At 45.0% G+C, this 17,224-nt stretch overlaps 1 protein-coding gene across 1 annotated transcript in view; it reads right to left on the bottom strand.

Moving 5' to 3' along the window:
• Positions 1-17,224, bottom strand: part of LOC122540097 (forkhead-associated domain-containing protein 1-like) — a 140,028-nt gene that overhangs the window by 118,022 nt on the left and 4,782 nt on the right. The window contains exons 3-9 of the mRNA XM_043675407.1: positions 15,292-15,525; positions 11,746-11,869; positions 10,613-10,743; positions 8,588-8,665; positions 5,652-5,756; positions 3,220-3,327; positions 538-624 (exon numbers count right to left, since the gene is read on the bottom strand). Of these exons, the coding sequence (XP_043531342.1) occupies positions 538-624; positions 3,220-3,327; positions 5,652-5,756; positions 8,588-8,665; positions 10,613-10,743; positions 11,746-11,869; positions 15,292-15,525 (867 nt within the window). The remainder of the gene's footprint in view (positions 1-537; positions 625-3,219; positions 3,328-5,651; positions 5,757-8,587; positions 8,666-10,612; positions 10,744-11,745; positions 11,870-15,291; positions 15,526-17,224) is intronic.

Here is a 17,224-nt window from a genome sequence, read left to right as displayed (position 1 = left end):
GTTGCCTGAACTGCTGCGTTTTTCCAGGAGAAAGTGAGGACTGCAGATGCTGGAGATCAGAGTTGAAAGTATGGTGCTGGAAAAGCACATCAGATCAGGCAGCATCCGAGGAGCAGGAGAATCGACATTTTGGGCGGAGGCCCTTCATCAGGAAGGGCCATCCAGCACCATACTCTTCACTGATCTCCAGCATCTGCAGTCCTCACTTCCTCCTTGTTCACTCCAGTGAGGCGACATGCTCAGTGTGGTACTGACAGAGTGCTGCAGCTTTGAAGATGTCATCTCTGAAATCAGATATTAAACTGAATCCCAGTTTGGCTCATGTGAACGTAAAATATTCTGACGCATTATTGTCTAAATCTGCCAGGAAAGTATAAACCAGGGACAGTCAGCACAACCCAAACCAGAGAGAGTGGAAGCAGTTTCTCTGAGTGTATCTCAGGACCAGGGTCCTCATGCTCTTTGAGTCTGATCTTTTCCTTGGCCCCTGTACAGCAATAAAGAGCTGGACCCATTGCTACAATAACAGGAACCCACCTGCTCATCTGAAAGAGCCTCCGTAGGAGATTGAACTCCTGGAGCAGAGTACGTGGTCTGCATGATACGGCTTCGGAATCGCTCCAGCTGCATAAGTACAATAGGATATTTTAGGTTGATATCGGGACACACACTCAAGCGCAATATTACAGCTGAATTGCCAAGCAGCTGTCACTCCAATACAAACATATCCCTCAGCGGGTTCAATTTAACAAAAAAAACCCCTGAAAGCCCTCCTTTAAGTGACACCTTGGTTCAGCTGGTCACAAAGTGGCCTTGAGTCAGAAGATTGTAGAGTTCCATTCCAAGTTTCGGGCCTTTACTCGGTATTAATTCGATATTAAGTATATGCTGCATTGTTAAGGATGGGGAGCTGTCATTCTACAAAGATTCAAACTGAGGCCCAGTCTCCTGTATAAAGGTGATTTGTGCTGACATTAAGACGGCATAATATGTGTAGAGGAGCAGCGAGTTATCCTGACCAATATTCTGTCTCTAACCATCATCACAACAATATTCCCAGAACTGGGCACCCTGTGGGCTATTGTTGAGCTCAAACTGGTATTTATATAGTCGAACTTAACAAATGGGATTGCACATTACATTGAGTTAGGTAGGATATATGACACAGAGACAGGACCTTCAGCCCAACCAGTCCATGCTGGAGTCTGTGCTCTACCTGTGCTCATCCTCTTGTCCAGCTGCTTTCTAAATACATCAGTACTGTCCACTATGACTACCCACATGACATTTTGACCCATTCGTTAGGTAAAGCAGTTTATCCTGAATTCTCTGTTGGATTTACAGGTGACTATTGTGATGATGATGCTCCTTTAACAAGGTTAGGTTGACCTAGGGTATTTTTTCAGAGGTGTTATAAATATATAGATTCCGAAATGTCTGGGTTTATCTACCTGAAGAAGCTTTTAAGGTTTTAAACAAACACTTGTGCAATGAAAGGGGAATGGTTGTTTCTCCCAGCTCAGCTTTTCACCGGTTTGGTTGGGTTTGAGCAGTCTGGCTGCTCAGAGCTGCTGGTCAGTTATTAGCTGGGAATCCAAAAGAAACAGCGACATGGAAGAAGGTGTTCCACACCGAGTCTCTCTCTCTCCTGTCAGACCCTGTGCTTGACTTTACCTTTTTTGCCAAGGGGTGTTTATGGGGATTGTTGCAGGAATTTGGAACAGCATCACTAAGTTGGGATAGTCTGTTGGGTTTTCGAAAAAGATTAAGTTATTCTGTATTCAGTTCTGTTTTGTTTGTGCTTCATTTGGTACTCTGTAAATAAATGCTGTTTTGTTTAAATCCAAGGGGTTTTGACTAGCTGCATCCCTCCTGGAATATTCACCTTACAGCTGCTCAAAACAGAAAAATTAGGGGCTGGGCTACTTTCTTGAAATGTATGGAGGGGATCTGGCCTGGTCTATAACACTATCTTATATTGATGGTCTCTAGTTATGCTCTTCCCACAAGATGGAAAAATAATTCACTACTTTGGTACATCCTGAGAGACATGCGTTATCGAAAGGCAATCTTTCTCTCCCAATGAAATGAGTGATGGAGATATTAGCCTTGGTTTAACTATCCTGATCAGTGACACCCAACTTTATCCAATAGTTTGACAGACAACTCAACAGAACCTGACCGAAGGCAATTATTTTGTCCCAGAAACCAAGTCCTACCTCAGAATCTTGCTATGTTTAGACACAGATCTGCTGTTGAGGAATGAGTTGGCCTTGCTACCAGGATGACATTGACATGGAGTCCAAGGGGACCAGATGCCTTAGCTGACATCTTATTTGAAGATGGTACCGTCCACAATGCAACAATATTTCATTCCTACAATACAGCTTTTGTTCTATATTCATGTCATGATGTGTATAAAAGTGACAGCCACAACTTGTATTTATGTAGCTCCTTGGTAAAAGCACCCTAAGTGCTTTGCATTGCGTTATCAAACAAAATTTGATATTAAGCCACATAGCAAAAACTTTGAATAAATGCTTACTCGAGGGAAGACGTGGTAAGGTACATCTTACAAGGGAATAGAGAAATAGTGAGGGAATTGCAGAGTTTGAGCTCAGCAGCTGAAAGCATGACCACCAATGGTGGAGTGCTAAACATCAGGGATGCTCAATGAGTCAGTTTTCTTGGAGGACCGTTGGGATGGTTCTTATGTTAAAGGCACTTTATAAATGCAAGTTATTACTGATGACAGATTTGGAGGATGTAACAGAAAAAGAGAGGCATGAGGCCATGGAGGGATCTGAACATAAGGATGAGGATTCTTAAAAATAGTTGTGTTGCTGGGCTGGCGGTCAAAGTGAGATCCGGGCCAATAGGTGAACAGGCCTGTGGTGAGTCAGGAAGTATACAGCGGTATTTTAGGATGAGCTCAGATGTGGCAGGTTGGCCATAGAGTATCGAATGACAGTGATATGTGAAGCAGGCTTCAACATCTTTGGGACACACACACTTTCTTCTGAGTCAGAACCACCAACTGAGACACGTTGAGCACATTGGCTGCACTCAACTCTTGGCAGCCTTTGGCCAATTCTACAGCGTGGCTCTTGAAGCCATTCCCTCCCCGGCCTTCCCCCAGATGTTGGTCCAGTTCCACGTGTTTTAGCCGTGATCTGAGCTTGCAAGTCTCTGGGCAAACACGGCAGCTTTCTCTCTAACCTTGGCTTGGGCCTGCTCCAGGTCGACCCTCACCAGTCTCTCCCTTCGACCCATCTCCTGAAGCAGTAGCCTGGTCCTCTCCAACTCATCTTGAAGCTGCTCTCGGGCCTGAAACAAAAGAGAAGCATTGCAGTAAGTTGGTTCAAGAACAAGCAGGAGAATGGAGCCAGGAACACAGGCCTCATTAGATGCGTCTCAGAAAAACTGCATAAAATAAACTATTTTGGAATGTAATCAGTCATAGAGCACAGAAATAGCCTTCAATCCAACCAGTCCATTTGGCACACAATCCCAAACTAGTCTACCTGCCTGCTCCTGGCCCATATCCCTTCAAACCTTTCCTGATTAGATTCCCTACAGTGCGGAAACAGGCGCTTTGGCCCAACAAGTCCACACCAATCCTCCAAAGAGTAACCCATCCAGACTCATTTCCTACCAACGCACCTATCATTATGGGCAATTTAGCGTGGCCAATTCACCTGACCCGCACATCTTTGGACTGTGGGAGGAAACCGGAGCACCCGGAGGAAACCCACGCAGACACGGGGAGAATGTGCAAACTCCACACAGACAGTCACCCAAGGATGGAATCGAATCCGGGTCCCTGGTGCTGCAAGGCAGCAGTGCTAACCACTGTGCTGCTCTTTCATGTATGTTGCTTTTCATGTACTTATCCACATGAATTTTAAACATCGTAATAGTACCCGCGTTCACCACTTCCTCAGGAAGTTCCTCCATACACGAACAACAACAACAACAACAACAAGAACAGACATTGTTGGAGAAACCCAGCAGGTCTGGCAGCATCCATGAGAGAAAGCAGAGTTTTGGGTCCAGTGACCCTTCTTTTGAACCAAGCTGAGCACAGTTGCCTACAGTTCACATTTCTAACAGGAAATTGGGGCTATCGGAGGGTTAAGGTTTGTTGGGCTGAATGGCTTTTCAGTCATCTTTACCTTTCTTACATACTTATGATGTACTGAGCCATAGGTCATACAATGTTCAATTGTTCTGTCCTTGATTAGCTGAGTCTGTTTACTATTGATGCTCACTGTGTTTGACTGGTTAAGCTTGGATGTGGACTGGCTAAAAGGAAACAAAGTGCAGACAGCGCTGTGAACACCAGCGAGGTATGGAACACATATTTTAAACCATTGGTCATGAAATCATACACACATAGACACGAGAGTCTTCTGTGCACTGTTCCAAAACATAAAATATACAACAGGTCAATTCTTGGCTTTCATTTTGTGAATAGCTTCAAGTAAGTTTTCAGAGTCCATAATATTTTTTTTAAAATTGTGTTTTATTGATAATTTAGTCAGGAATCAATAATATTAGGCTGAGATTATTGATACAAATACTACACTGAGTAATCATTCCAGCTGAGCCCCCACTGGATCCAATTGCAACTTGGTGTTTAATCGGTTCATTCCCATTGGAAAACCAAAGGTTAAGCTCCCTCTCCGTAACCAGGTTAGCCATGACTAGTAGGCTTGAGGGGCTGAATGGGCTACTGTAGCTCCTGATTTGCAGGTGCATAAACATGGTATATTTTACCAACCACTTATAGAGACATAGAGTCGGACTGCACAGAAACAGACCCTTAGGTCCAACCAGTCCATGCCAACTATCATCCCAAACTGAACTAGTGCCACCTCCCTGCGCTTGGCCCATATCCCACCAAACATTTCTTATGCATGTGCCTCCAGATGTCTTTTAAACATTGTAACTACATCCACATCCACCACTTCCTCTGGAAATTCATTCCACACACGAACCAGTCTTTGAGTAAAAAAAATTGTCTTTTTAAATCTTTCTCCTCCCACCTTAAAATATATCCCCCCAGACTTGAAATCCCCCAACCTCTTATGATTTTATAAACCTATATCAAGTCACCCGTCAACCTCCTACCTTCCAGTGGAAATGTCCCAGCCTGTCCAGCCTCTCCTTACTATTAACCATCTTGCATATAAGTTTCATTGTACCATCTCCATGCATTTTATTAAAGTTCAGACCTTCAGGTTTCTACAATCACTTCATAAAGAGAGTAAATTGCCCAGGAAAGTCTCAGCTTTGAGCAGGAAGCTCTCAGTTCAGGAATGTCTCAGCTTTGACCAATGGGATTGACTTTTAGCCAAACCAGCATCTACAAGCTGCTTCAGTGAACCTGGGATGAACAGGATACGAGAAAATTGTCCAGGACACCTGCACTAGATTACTACTTCCCACTGGGAAGTAGAGATGTGGGTGGAAGTATGGATTTTGGAGGCGAAGGTAAAGTCAGGATGGGTGCGGACTGCTCTGCCTCACACTTCGAGCATGAGATTTGGGTAGATGTCACTCAAGGTCAACTATGGAAAGGTACCTCAGCATGAGGGAACGTCTTTGGGGAAGCTATGGGATTAATCATCGGAGTTCCTGGTGCTTACCTGCTTCTCCTCAGATGCACTGGTCTTCATGTCATCCTGTTGACTACGGAGCTGCTTGACCTCTGACTCCAACTCCTTCATCCGCCTCTCCAGCTGATTCGCATTCTGGCACAAACACAGAAGGGGCATTAGTTTTCCATTTATTTCCTTTCATCTTATTTAAATTCCAGAGAGGCTGAGAAAAGACCGTTCAGCTCCTTGAACCCTCTCTTCCTGTACATTACGTGCAGTCTGTGCGTTGGCAGGGAACGGTTAGTGGAAACACTCCAGAATATTCATCCATTTTCATATCTCCACAATTAAAAGTTTCAACCAGTATCTCCTCACTCACAGCTGAGATTCAGCTGCTATTTCCTCATTTACAAGCAACATTTTCTCCACCATCAACCCCAATTTATTTTAGCTGAAAATGTGTTGCTGGAATAGCGCAGCAGGTCAGGCAGCTTCCAGGGAACAGGAGAATCGACATTTTGGGCATAAGCCCTTCTTCAGGTTCCCTGGATGCTGCCTGACCTGCTGCTCTGTTCCAGCAACACATTTTCAGCTCTGATCTCCAGCATCTGCAGACCTCACTTTCTCCTCCTAATTTATTTTAGCCAATCAGGTATTTTAGCCAATCTGCAACCGACCAACCCAATCCCAACTAGTGATGTATTTGGTTCTTTTTATTGCCTAAATACCATGAGACGACTGGTAGGAATCTGGGCCATCCTGGAGAAAGGAAACAGTTTCTCTTCACCCCATTGTCTGATTTGTACACGCAGCTTTTGCCTGGTCCATTATGTAGACTGCTAGTCTAATCTGACTTCCACTGCCCCCAACCCCCACAGGCCATTAGGAGCACTACAACCCAACCAACTCCTTCACCTTCCTTTTCCCTGGTGTTCCTCCTTTCCATGTACCTCAAAACAGCATGACCACAGAGGTTGGATCCATTCGAAGCTCTGTAGGACACCAAAGCAGGCCATTCAGCCCCTTGAACCTGTTCATCCATTCTAAAATCATGGTTGATCATCTATCTCAACATCATCTTACCATGCCCAAAACCACGGATAGGAACAAACCCATTCATTGAAATGGGAAATTTAGCTTCCCAGCAGCCCCTTGCTCCTGGTTCTGGAACATTCCACATAATATGTTTGAGCCGTGATAAACTACTGGTAACTGAAACTGCGGACAACGATTCCACGGATATGGCGGTCACTCCGTATTAGTGACCATGGATACCCAGCTCCTCTGCACATTGATACTTCCTACAAACAAAAATGCTGTATGTGGGATTCAGGGTAGTGTACCGGCATTGGTTGAAGATTGGTTAGTTGAAAGTAAACACGCAGAAATATATGGGTCACTGTCACGTTGGCAGGTAGACGGACTGTAGTGGAGTGTTGAAAATGTGTTGCTGGAAAAGCGCAGCAGGTCAGGCAGCATCCAAGGAACAGGAGCATTTAAGAAATACTCAGTATCTCCAGTCCTCCTACAAAAGTGGATAACCTCACACTTATCTACATCACATACTCAGCCTGTCCACATCCAGGTGCGTCATCCTCACAACACACACGCTCCCACTACTTTCATGATTTCTGCAGATTTGGAAATTTTACGTTTTGTCTCCACCTCTGGATCATTGACGTAGCTTGTGAACAGTTGGAGGCCAAGCACCGATCTTTGCAACACTCCACTATTCCTGATTCCTGAAGAAGGGCTTATGCCCGAAACGTCGATTCTCCTGTTCCTTGGATGCTGCCTGACCTGCTGCGCTTTTCCAGCAACACATTTTCAACACACCACTACAGTCCGTCTATCAGCCAACGTGACAGTGACCCATATATTTCTGCGTGTTTACTTTCAACTAACCAATCTTCAACCAATGCCGGTACACTACCCTGAATCCCACATACAGTATTTTTGTTTGAATTAATTCGATCACTGAAAGTTAAGGACCATGTTACAATAGCTGTGGCAAATTGGTTATAAAGTGTTGAAGAAAAGACAGACTTGCATTTATATAGCAGCACTCCTCACAACCATTGGACATTCCAATGTACTGCAGAGCTAATGAAGGGAATGTAGATCTACAATGTAGATGCTGCTGTAATGTGGGAAACATTGCACTGCAGTCAGTCTGCACACAGCCAGCTCAGGCAAACAGCAGTACAATAATGACTAGATAATCTGTTTTCCTTTCCATGTTGATTGAGGATAAAAATTGGTCAGGACATTGAGAAGAACTCTCCAGCTCTTTGTGAAAACAGTGCCAAAGGGTTTTTTAACCTGAGCGAGGAGACCAGTGTGAAGTCTCATATAAAAGATGTCACCTCTAACAGTGCAGCGCTCCCTCAGAACTGCAATGGCCTATCAGCAGAGGCAAGAGGGCTATCAACTGAAACCCCCACTCACAATTTGCAAACCAGAAGCTGGACCTTCAAGACTAAAGGGGGCAGCTCGGTGGCTCAATGGTTAGCACTGCTGTCTCACTGCGCCAGGGACTCCGGTTTAAACACAACCTCAGGCAACTGTCTGTGTGGAGTTTGCGCATTCTCCCCGTGTCTGCGTGGGTTTGCTCCAGTTTACTCCCACAGTCCAAAGATGCGCGGGTCAGGTGAATTGGCCACGCTAAATTGCCCATTGTATTATATGCATTAGTCAAAGGGAAATGGGTCTGGGTCGGTTACTCTTCGGAAGGTCGGTGTGGACTTGTTGGGCCGAAGGGCCTGTTTTCACACTGTAGGGAATTTAATCTAATCAAAAAAGAGGGCTGAAAATCAGAGGAGATTAAATGTTTCCAGAAGGGATATGGGCTGGGTGCTGGCAGGTGGGACTAGATTGGGTTGGGATATCTGGTCAGCATGGACGGGTTGGACCGAAGGGTCTGTTTCAATGCTGTACATCTCTGTGACTCTACGATGGAGTTGCACATTACTATTTCCACTCACATGCCTGTGGGTCACCAGCTCCTTTTCTTTGCTCACGAGCTCCTCCTGGTGGCCTCTTGATTCTCGCAATCTGGAAAACTGAAGCAGCAAGGATTTTAAAATTAGAAACTTAACGCAAAGAGGTCTGAGAGAGACTCACTCAAAATAAGTCCAAGATCCTCTGAAAACAACAGCTTTAAAATATTGAAATGTATTCTGAAAATGTTAACCCTCCCCAGAAGGTAAAAACCCTTTTTAATCCAGCGACAATGTTTCAGGTTGACGGATTTTAGTCAGCAAAGGGCACTGATGTGAAACATTAATACAGTTTATCTCTCTCTCTCTCTCTCTCCACAGAGGCTGCCTGCCCACTCAGTCCAGGTCAAAATGGATCACAGCTAATCTCAGGGTTATGTTGAATAAGCTGAACACAGTAGTGGGGGCAGAATAGCAATCAAGACATGAGAGTAGGCCACAGTTCCCCTCCTCTGTTTTACAAAAACTTATAAGGAGTAGGCCACTCGGCCAGCTCCAGCTTATTTTTCCTTGTTTGTGTGAAAGTGGTATCGTTGACGAGGCCAGCAGTTATTCCCCATCCCTAATCGGCCGGAGGGCAGTGAAGACCCGAACAAAATTGCCGTGGGTCTGGAGTCACATGTAGGCCTGACTGGGTAAGGATGTCGTAGTAAATTATTTGCAAACTAATCTCAGGAGCCTCGAGGTACAAGTCAGTGATTGTTTATTGAACCAATGTTGTTGAGTCCATCCCAGAAAAGATTCCGAGCTAGCACTCTAACTCCACAAGGGTTCATCAGATATTAATACGTTGCAAATTACATAGGTGGTATCTTCACTTAAATTTCAATTGTGTGTTTTTCACACATTCCAAAAAGCGGCAAGGCACTTGTTTCATTTTAGATTAGATTCCCTACAGTGTGGAAACAGGCCCTTCATCCCAACAAGTCCACACTGACCCTCCGAAGAGCAACCCATCAGATATTAATACGTTGCAAATTACATAGGTGGTATCTTCACTTAAATTCCAATTGTGTGTTTTTCACACATTCCAAAAAGCGGCAAGGCACTTGTTTTGTTTTAGATTAGATTCCCTACAGTGTGGAAACAGGCCCTTCATCCCAACAAGTCCACACTGACCCTCCCAAGAGCAACCCATGCAGACCCATTCCCCTACATTCACCCCTGACGAATGCACCTAACACTACGGGTAATTTAGCATGGCCAATTCACCTGACCTGCACATCTTTGGGCTGTAGGAGGAAACCGGAGCACCCGGAGGAAACTCACGCAGACACTGGGAGTTGCTCGAGGTGGGAATTGAACCTGGGTCCCTGGCGCTATGAGGCAGTAGTGGTAACCACACTCCCTGTCTCCCCAGATGTCATTCTGTCTTCTCTCTGAAGCCTGTGCTGTGTTCCCATCCAACTCTAAACCCCATTGCTTTGTCCTTCTCAGTATGGTACAGGGTCACCCTCACAATCAAATTAGGCCTCAGGATTAATGCTGAATCAACTATGTTGCATTTTCACAGAAACTCTGTTTGCTGCATCAGAATTTGTGTTTCATTAACTTTTCTTTTAACCTGACCACTTTCTTGAATCAAGTAAATGAAAAGGGATCTTAAATGATTCATCTGATTATTGCCTCTGAAATTTCTACCTCATGCTAATCCTAGCTGGGATTTCCCGTGGATTTACAGGTTAGCTCATGTCATACCCAAATTTCGTCCTCACACTTCCCTGAAGGACATTAGTGAACCAGATGGATTTTTCCTGACAGTTGGATTCAGAAGCTTAATTCCAGATCATCATCAGAAGCTTAATTCCAGATTTTTATGGGATTGAAATTCCACCATCTGCCAAGGCCAGATTTAAATCCAAGTTGCCAGAACATTACCTGAGTCTGTGGATTACTAGCCTAGTGACAACAACATCATTGAGCCATCGCCTTCCCTAAGATTAAAGCTTCTACCTCAGTGGATTTTTATCCATTTAAATCATGCCCTTTCCTTCCTGCCCCAGTGCCTACCTTGGCTGACATGGCCGCTAGCTGTCCCTCTTTGTCTCGGATCTCTGCCCTCAGTTTCTCTCCCTCTGCTTGGAGCTGAAGCAGTTGCTGGTCTTTGGCTGTGATGTCACGCTGCAAGCTGGTCACCAGCCCTGTCCAAGGGGGAGCAGAAAATTATCAAGTGGGATGGGACAATGATTTAACCTTCCTACTGCGCCCGTGGTTAACTCTGATCTGTCCCAGGCCTGATGGTATTGACCCACCTAAATCCGTCTGCCTCGCTGACCCAGTCTAATGCTGATCAGACATTGGTGTCATGGAAACTATGGAGGTGGGCCACTGTCACCCAGGTGATTCACCCACCAGCCTCGGGCAAGATTCGAACTTCCATCTCTCTTCCTCAGTAACTGGCAAGGGCTCCTTTACCAAGCCACCATTTTAACTTGTCATATAGCATGTCATTTGAGGAGCGGTCAAGGATTCTGGGTCGGTACTCAATGGTAGAAAGATTGCCGAGGGGGTAGGCCTGACCTTACTGAAACACACAGAAGAGTGAGTGACTTGGACAGAGTGGATGAGCAGATGATGTTTCCATTAGTGGGGGAGACTAGGGCCTGAGGGCACAGCCGAGAGTAAAAGAACAAACCTGTCGAACTGCAGTGAGGAGGAGTTTCTCCAGCCAAAGGGTGGTGTATCTGTGGAGGCCAAGTCTTTGAGTGTATTTAAGATGGTGATAGGTTCTTAATTAGTAAGGGATCAAGGGTTACAGGGAGAAGGCGGGGCGAGCAGACGTGTGTAACGCAGCAAGGAACTGGAATGGGGCCCATGAGGAGAATGTAATCCCTCGCCCATTCAGACATTGTGTGTTAATGGATGGGCTCCAGGCAGTGGATTGCCATAGTTCCTGCTCAGTTCACTTCTCCAATGAGCCAAGAATAGTTTGGTGGCAGAAAACTGACTCTGACCTCATCCATTAACCCCCTCCTCTATCCTGACCCCATCCATTAGTCCTTCCCCTGCACTGACCCTATCCATTAACACCCTTGCCCTGACCCCCTTCATTAATGCCCCTCTACCCACTCCCTCGGCAATTAACCTTCTGTCACTCAGTTGCCCATGCAGTCAGGAAATTGCCCACAATCTCAGTGTCCTACCTGAGAGAATATTATTGTCTTTCTTCAGGTCTTCAGTTTCATTCTTCAGTTTTGTGATCTCCAGGTCTTTTTCAGTCAGAGAATGCCGCATCACCTCACTGGGGCCCTTCTGAAGTTTGGTTATCTTGAAGCAAAGAGTGAATGAGATAACTGATCACCCTCTACCAGCACCCATTCTCTACACAACTGGAGTGTAGTACCTGACGATGTGGTAGAGGCGAGGTGGCTGCGAGATGCAGTCTGTATGCGTCACTCATACAATTGGCCTAACCATTCCCAGACCGGGGAGAGGGAAATCGAAAGAGGTGGTGGTGCTCGGAAGTCCTAAACTGCATTAAGGTAGAGATAAATCCCCCGGACCTGATAATGTGTATCCCAGGAGTTTGTGGGACAAAGAGAGGAAATTGCAGGGCCCCTAGCGGAGATAATTGGTATTATTAGCAGCCACAGGCGAAGTGCCCGAAGATCAGAAGGTGGTTAATGTGCCATTATTTAAGAAAGGCTGCTAGGAAATGCCTGGGAATTACAGACCAGTGAGCCTTATGTCTGTGGTGGGTAAGTTGAGAGAGGGTATTCTGAGAGACAAGATCTACAGATATTTGGAGAGGCAAGGACTCATTTGGGACAGACAGCATGGCTTGTGCGTGGGAAATCATGTCTCATGAATTTGATTGAGTTTTGTGAAGGGGTGACTAAGAAATAGATAAGGGCAGTCTGGTAGATGTTGTCTACATGGACTTTAGCAAGGCCTTTGACAAGATACCACATAATAGGTTGTTGAGTAAGGTTAAATCTCACAGGATCCAGGGACAGCTAGCCAACTGGATACAAAATTAGCTTGACAGTAGAGGACAGAGGGTGGTGGTAGAGGGTTGTTTTTCAGACTGGAGACCTGTGACCAGTGGTGTGCCACAAAGTTCGGTGCTAGATCCACTGTTACTCATCATTTATATAAATGATTTAGATGAGAATTTAGGAGGTATGGTTAGTACGTTTGCAGATAACACCAAGATTGGTGGTATAATGGACAGTGAAGAAGGTTACTTGGGAATTCAGCGAGATCTTGATTAACTGGGTGAGTGGGCTGAGTAAAGACAGATGGAGTTTAACTTAGATAAATGCAAGGTGTTGCATTTTAGTAAAGCAAACCAAGGTAGGATTTACACCTTGGCAGGGCCCTGGGGCGTGTTATAGAACAAAGAGATCTAGGGGTACAGTTTTATAGCTCCTTGAAAAACAGAGTTACAGGTAGTCAGGGAGGTGAAGAAGGCTTTCAGCATGCTAGCTTTTGTTGGTCAGAGTATTGAGTATAGGAGATGGGATGTCTTAGTGCAGCTGGACAAGACGTTGGTGAGGTCACATTTGGAGTACAGCGTGACGTTCTGGTCGCTCTGCTACTGAAAGGATATTATTAAACTTGAAAGAGTGTAGAAAAGATTCACTGAGGTGTTACCTGGGCTGGAAATCGAGTTATAAGGAGAGGTTCAATAGGCATAGGAGACTAAGGGGATGACCTTATACAGGTATATAACATCATGAGAGGAATAAAAAGGTAGCTAGCAGGCAGGGGAGTCTAAAACTAGAGAGCATCGTTTAAGGTGAGAGGGGAGAGATACTAAAGAGTCCAGAGGGGCAATGTTTTCACACAGAGGCTGGTGAGTGTCTGGAATGTGCCGATAGAGGTGGTGATGGAAGTGAGTACAATTTCATCATTTAAGAAAGGTTTAGACAGGTTCATGGAGGGATATGGGCCAAGCACAGGCTAATGAGACTCGCTTAAACTGTGTAAACTGGGTGGCATGGGCAAGTTGGCCTGTTTTCATGCTGGAGACCTCAATGACTCTATGACCGGGGTAGCTTAATCTGATTTCATCCAATGATCACAGTCAGACTGCATTCTTCACATGTGTACCTGCACTACAAGTCCACAAGTGAACATAGATAGGTTCAGCAAATGGGCAATAAATTGACAGATGGAGTGCAATGTGGGAAAGTGTGAGGTTTTCACATTAGCAGGAAGAATAGAGAAGCAGAATATGATTGAAATGGAGAGAAACCACAAAAAACTACAGAGGGATCTGGGTGTCCTTGTGCATGAATCAGCAACAATCCAGGCCTTTTTCAATATATAATTTCAGTTACATCACACTGTAAACTTCTGCTATAAATTCTGTGTCTCATAATCTTATACTCCACAACCTGATGGAGGAGCAGCGCTCTGAAAGCTAGTGCTTCCAAATAAACCTGTTGGACTATAACCTGGTGTTGTGTGATTTTTAACTTTGTGCACCCCAGTCCCACACCGGCATCTCCGAATCATGAATCAGCAAGTCATTGGGAAGGCAGGTGGGATGTTGCGCTTTATTGCGTGGGGTAGAATGTAGATTCAGGATAAGGTAAGGACCCAGAGGGCTGCTCTCTCCTCAGGGAGAGGTAACTCGGGGTCAGTTTAATCGGAGGGTCACCACACCTCAGGCAAGGAACAAGGTTGAGAAGGCAGGTCCTTCATGGTGATCTCAACTGGCACAGAAATTGAACCAGCGCCATTGGCACCACGATGCATCGGAAAACAACCCTCCAGCCAACTGAGCTAACTGACCACCCTAAAGTGGGAAAGTCCTGCAATAGCTGTACATGGCAATGGTGAGACAGCACTTATGTACGGTTGTGTACAGGCTTTGGTCGCCCTACATTTATATTAGAAACAGGTTAAAGAAGGTTCACTCAGCTGATCCCTGGGACTCTCAGGTTGGCTTATGAGGAAAAGGTTGAGCAGGTTGGAGTCAAGAACAAGAGGTGATCTTCTTGAAACATGTAAGGCCCTGAGAGGATGTGTCCCCCTGTGGGGGAATGTAAAAGCATGGGAAAACAGAATAAAAAGAAGGGGAGATGGGTCATACATTTCAGATGGAAATGGGGGAGAATTCCTTCTCTGAGGGCTGTTAGTCTTTGGAATTCTCTTCCCTGTCTGCCTCATTAAACAGACTCACAGCAAGTTAAGCTAGATTACTGAGTGACAAAGCAATCACTGGGTATTGAGGAAAGCAGAAAGTGGACTTCAGTCCACAATCAGATCAGCCACGATCTGACAGAATGGCGAAAGATTCGATGGGCCAAATGGCCTATTCCCGCTCCTATTTCTTATTTTCTGCCATTCTTCTGGTTTGAGAAGCTTGCGTCAGACTGCTTTGGAGGCTGCGATGTGAATTACTAACATTCTACACTGTGCGAACAAGGATGCAAACCGTGACAAGATTTTGTCAACCTGAACAGGCGAATTTTATTTTAATACCTTCTCTTTAATTTGTGTCTGGGTGCTGTGACCAAACCCCAGCAAGCCAACCGCGGCCACTGCAGGAATGTAAAAGTTGCAATGAAACAAGTTAAAAACGTGTCAAAATAAGCCGCTGGATAACTCTGGGCACCGCTGTACACAATCATCACCGATGGGAATCCTCTGAGCACAGGTTTTATCTCAACTCATTTTATTCTGAATGCACTAAACAAGAGTCAAGTACACAGTGAACAAAGCAGCAAACATCGTACCTCATCTTTCAGTGTTTCAATTTGCTCCTGTTTAGCTTCAATGTCACAGCCGAGTGTCAGTAACTGCTGCGTGATTTCCAAGTCGCTCTGGCTGGGAGTCACCTGGGATATCTGCAGCTTCAAGGCCGAAACCTCATCTCGCAAGCTGGCAATGACGGTGTCTTTACGCTTGGACTCACTTTCGAAAACACTTAGACGGATTATTTCATCTCCCAGTCGGAGGATCTTATGCTCCTGTAATTTGAAGTCCAAACAACCAATTAGAGTCATAGAGATGTACTGCACGGAAACAGACCCTTCGGCCCAACGCGCCCATGACGACCAGACATCTTAACCTAATCTAGTCCCATTTGCCAGCACTTGGCCCATATCCCTCGAAGGCAGCAGTGGGTACTGCAGATGCTGGAGATTACATTCAAGATTAGACTGGTGCTGGAAAAGCACAGCAGGTCAGGCAGCATCCGAGGAGCAGGAAAATCGATGTTTCGGGCAAATGCCCTACATCAGGAGTGAGGAAGGGCTTTTGCTCAAAACATCGATTTGTCCTGCTCCTCAGATGCTGCCTGAACTGCAGTGCTTTTCCAGCACCACACTAATCTTGACCCACATTCCTCTAAACCCTTCCTATTCACATACTCATCTAGGTCCTTTTTAATTGCTGTAATTATACCAGCCCCAACCACTTCCTCTGGCAGCTCATTTCATACATATGTGAAAAAGTTGCCTCTTAGGTCTCTTTTATAACTTTCCCCTCTCACCCTAAACCTATGCCCTCTATTTCTGGGCTCCCCCACCCCAGAGAGAAGACTTTGTCTCTTTATCCTATCCATGTCCCTCATAATTTTATAGACTTCTATAAGGTCACCCCTCAGCCTCCGACACTCCAGGGAAAACAGCCCCAGCCTGTTCAGCCTCTCCCTACAACTCAAACCTTCCAACCTTGGCAACAACCTTGTAAATTTTTTCTGAACCTTTTCAAGTTTCACAACATCCTTCTGATAGGAAGGAGACCAGAATTGCACGCAATATTCCAAAAGTGGCCTAACCAACAACTTGAGCAAGGAAATTAAATGTTTTAACAGGTAACCAATGAGTCCTCTTGTGGTGGTTGGTAGTGCCCCTACCTCTGAGCCAAGAGGCTCACATTCAAGTCCCACCTACATCTGAACAGGCCAGTTAGGAAAATATCCCTAGCCTGGGTGTTATGAACCAGACCAGACCCCCTCAACACATTTGGAATACAGCCTAGACCTTAACTTTTCTTATTTTCAAAGATAAGTGCCAGATGTTGTGTTCCGGATACAATTCGATTGGTCAAACTACAAGGCTTGAAGCAAAACACACTTTATTCACACACTAAATTAAAACTCAGACAGAAGGAAGCAGAAATGGGAATAATTAATTCTATTAGAAAACTGAATAAAATAATATTTGTTAGCTACTGAATTGTCAACTGTTCCTATATAATAACATCCCATAAGCATACCCTTCACAAAGGCAAATTCAGAAAAATAGATTGTCTCACATACAACTCCAGCAGCAGGAAGAGAACCCCCAGTTCTTAGCTATAAACCAAGAGAGGGAAGAAACAGCTTACGGACCTTCAAGACCCCAGTAGCTTCTACTGAAAACTAATACTAAAAATCCTGGTTCTGTTGGAGTTGACCACACCCATTCAGGTTGCTTCTATTATTCCAACATTTTAAAAAAAACCAAGGTCTCACAATCTATTTATCTGACAAGTTTTCAATAGACAGCTCGTCGCCTCTGCCTTAAAATCTCTCTTCAAAAACAAAACCAAGACAAAATACATAAAGCCACAGTATTGTTATACTGGTAGAGAAAAAGATAAACTTAGAGCTGAAAATGTGTTGCTGGAAAAGCGCAGCAGGTCAGGCAGCATCCAGGGAACAGGAGAATCGACGTTTCGGGC

Source organism: Chiloscyllium plagiosum, chromosome 34, assembly GCF_004010195.1.
Source record: "Chiloscyllium plagiosum isolate BGI_BamShark_2017 chromosome 34, ASM401019v2, whole genome shotgun sequence".
Taxonomy (NCBI): Eukaryota; Metazoa; Chordata; class Chondrichthyes; order Orectolobiformes; family Hemiscylliidae; genus Chiloscyllium; species Chiloscyllium plagiosum.
Note: the sequence above shows the minus strand (reverse complement) of the source record. Positions and strands in the feature narration are given on the sequence as shown.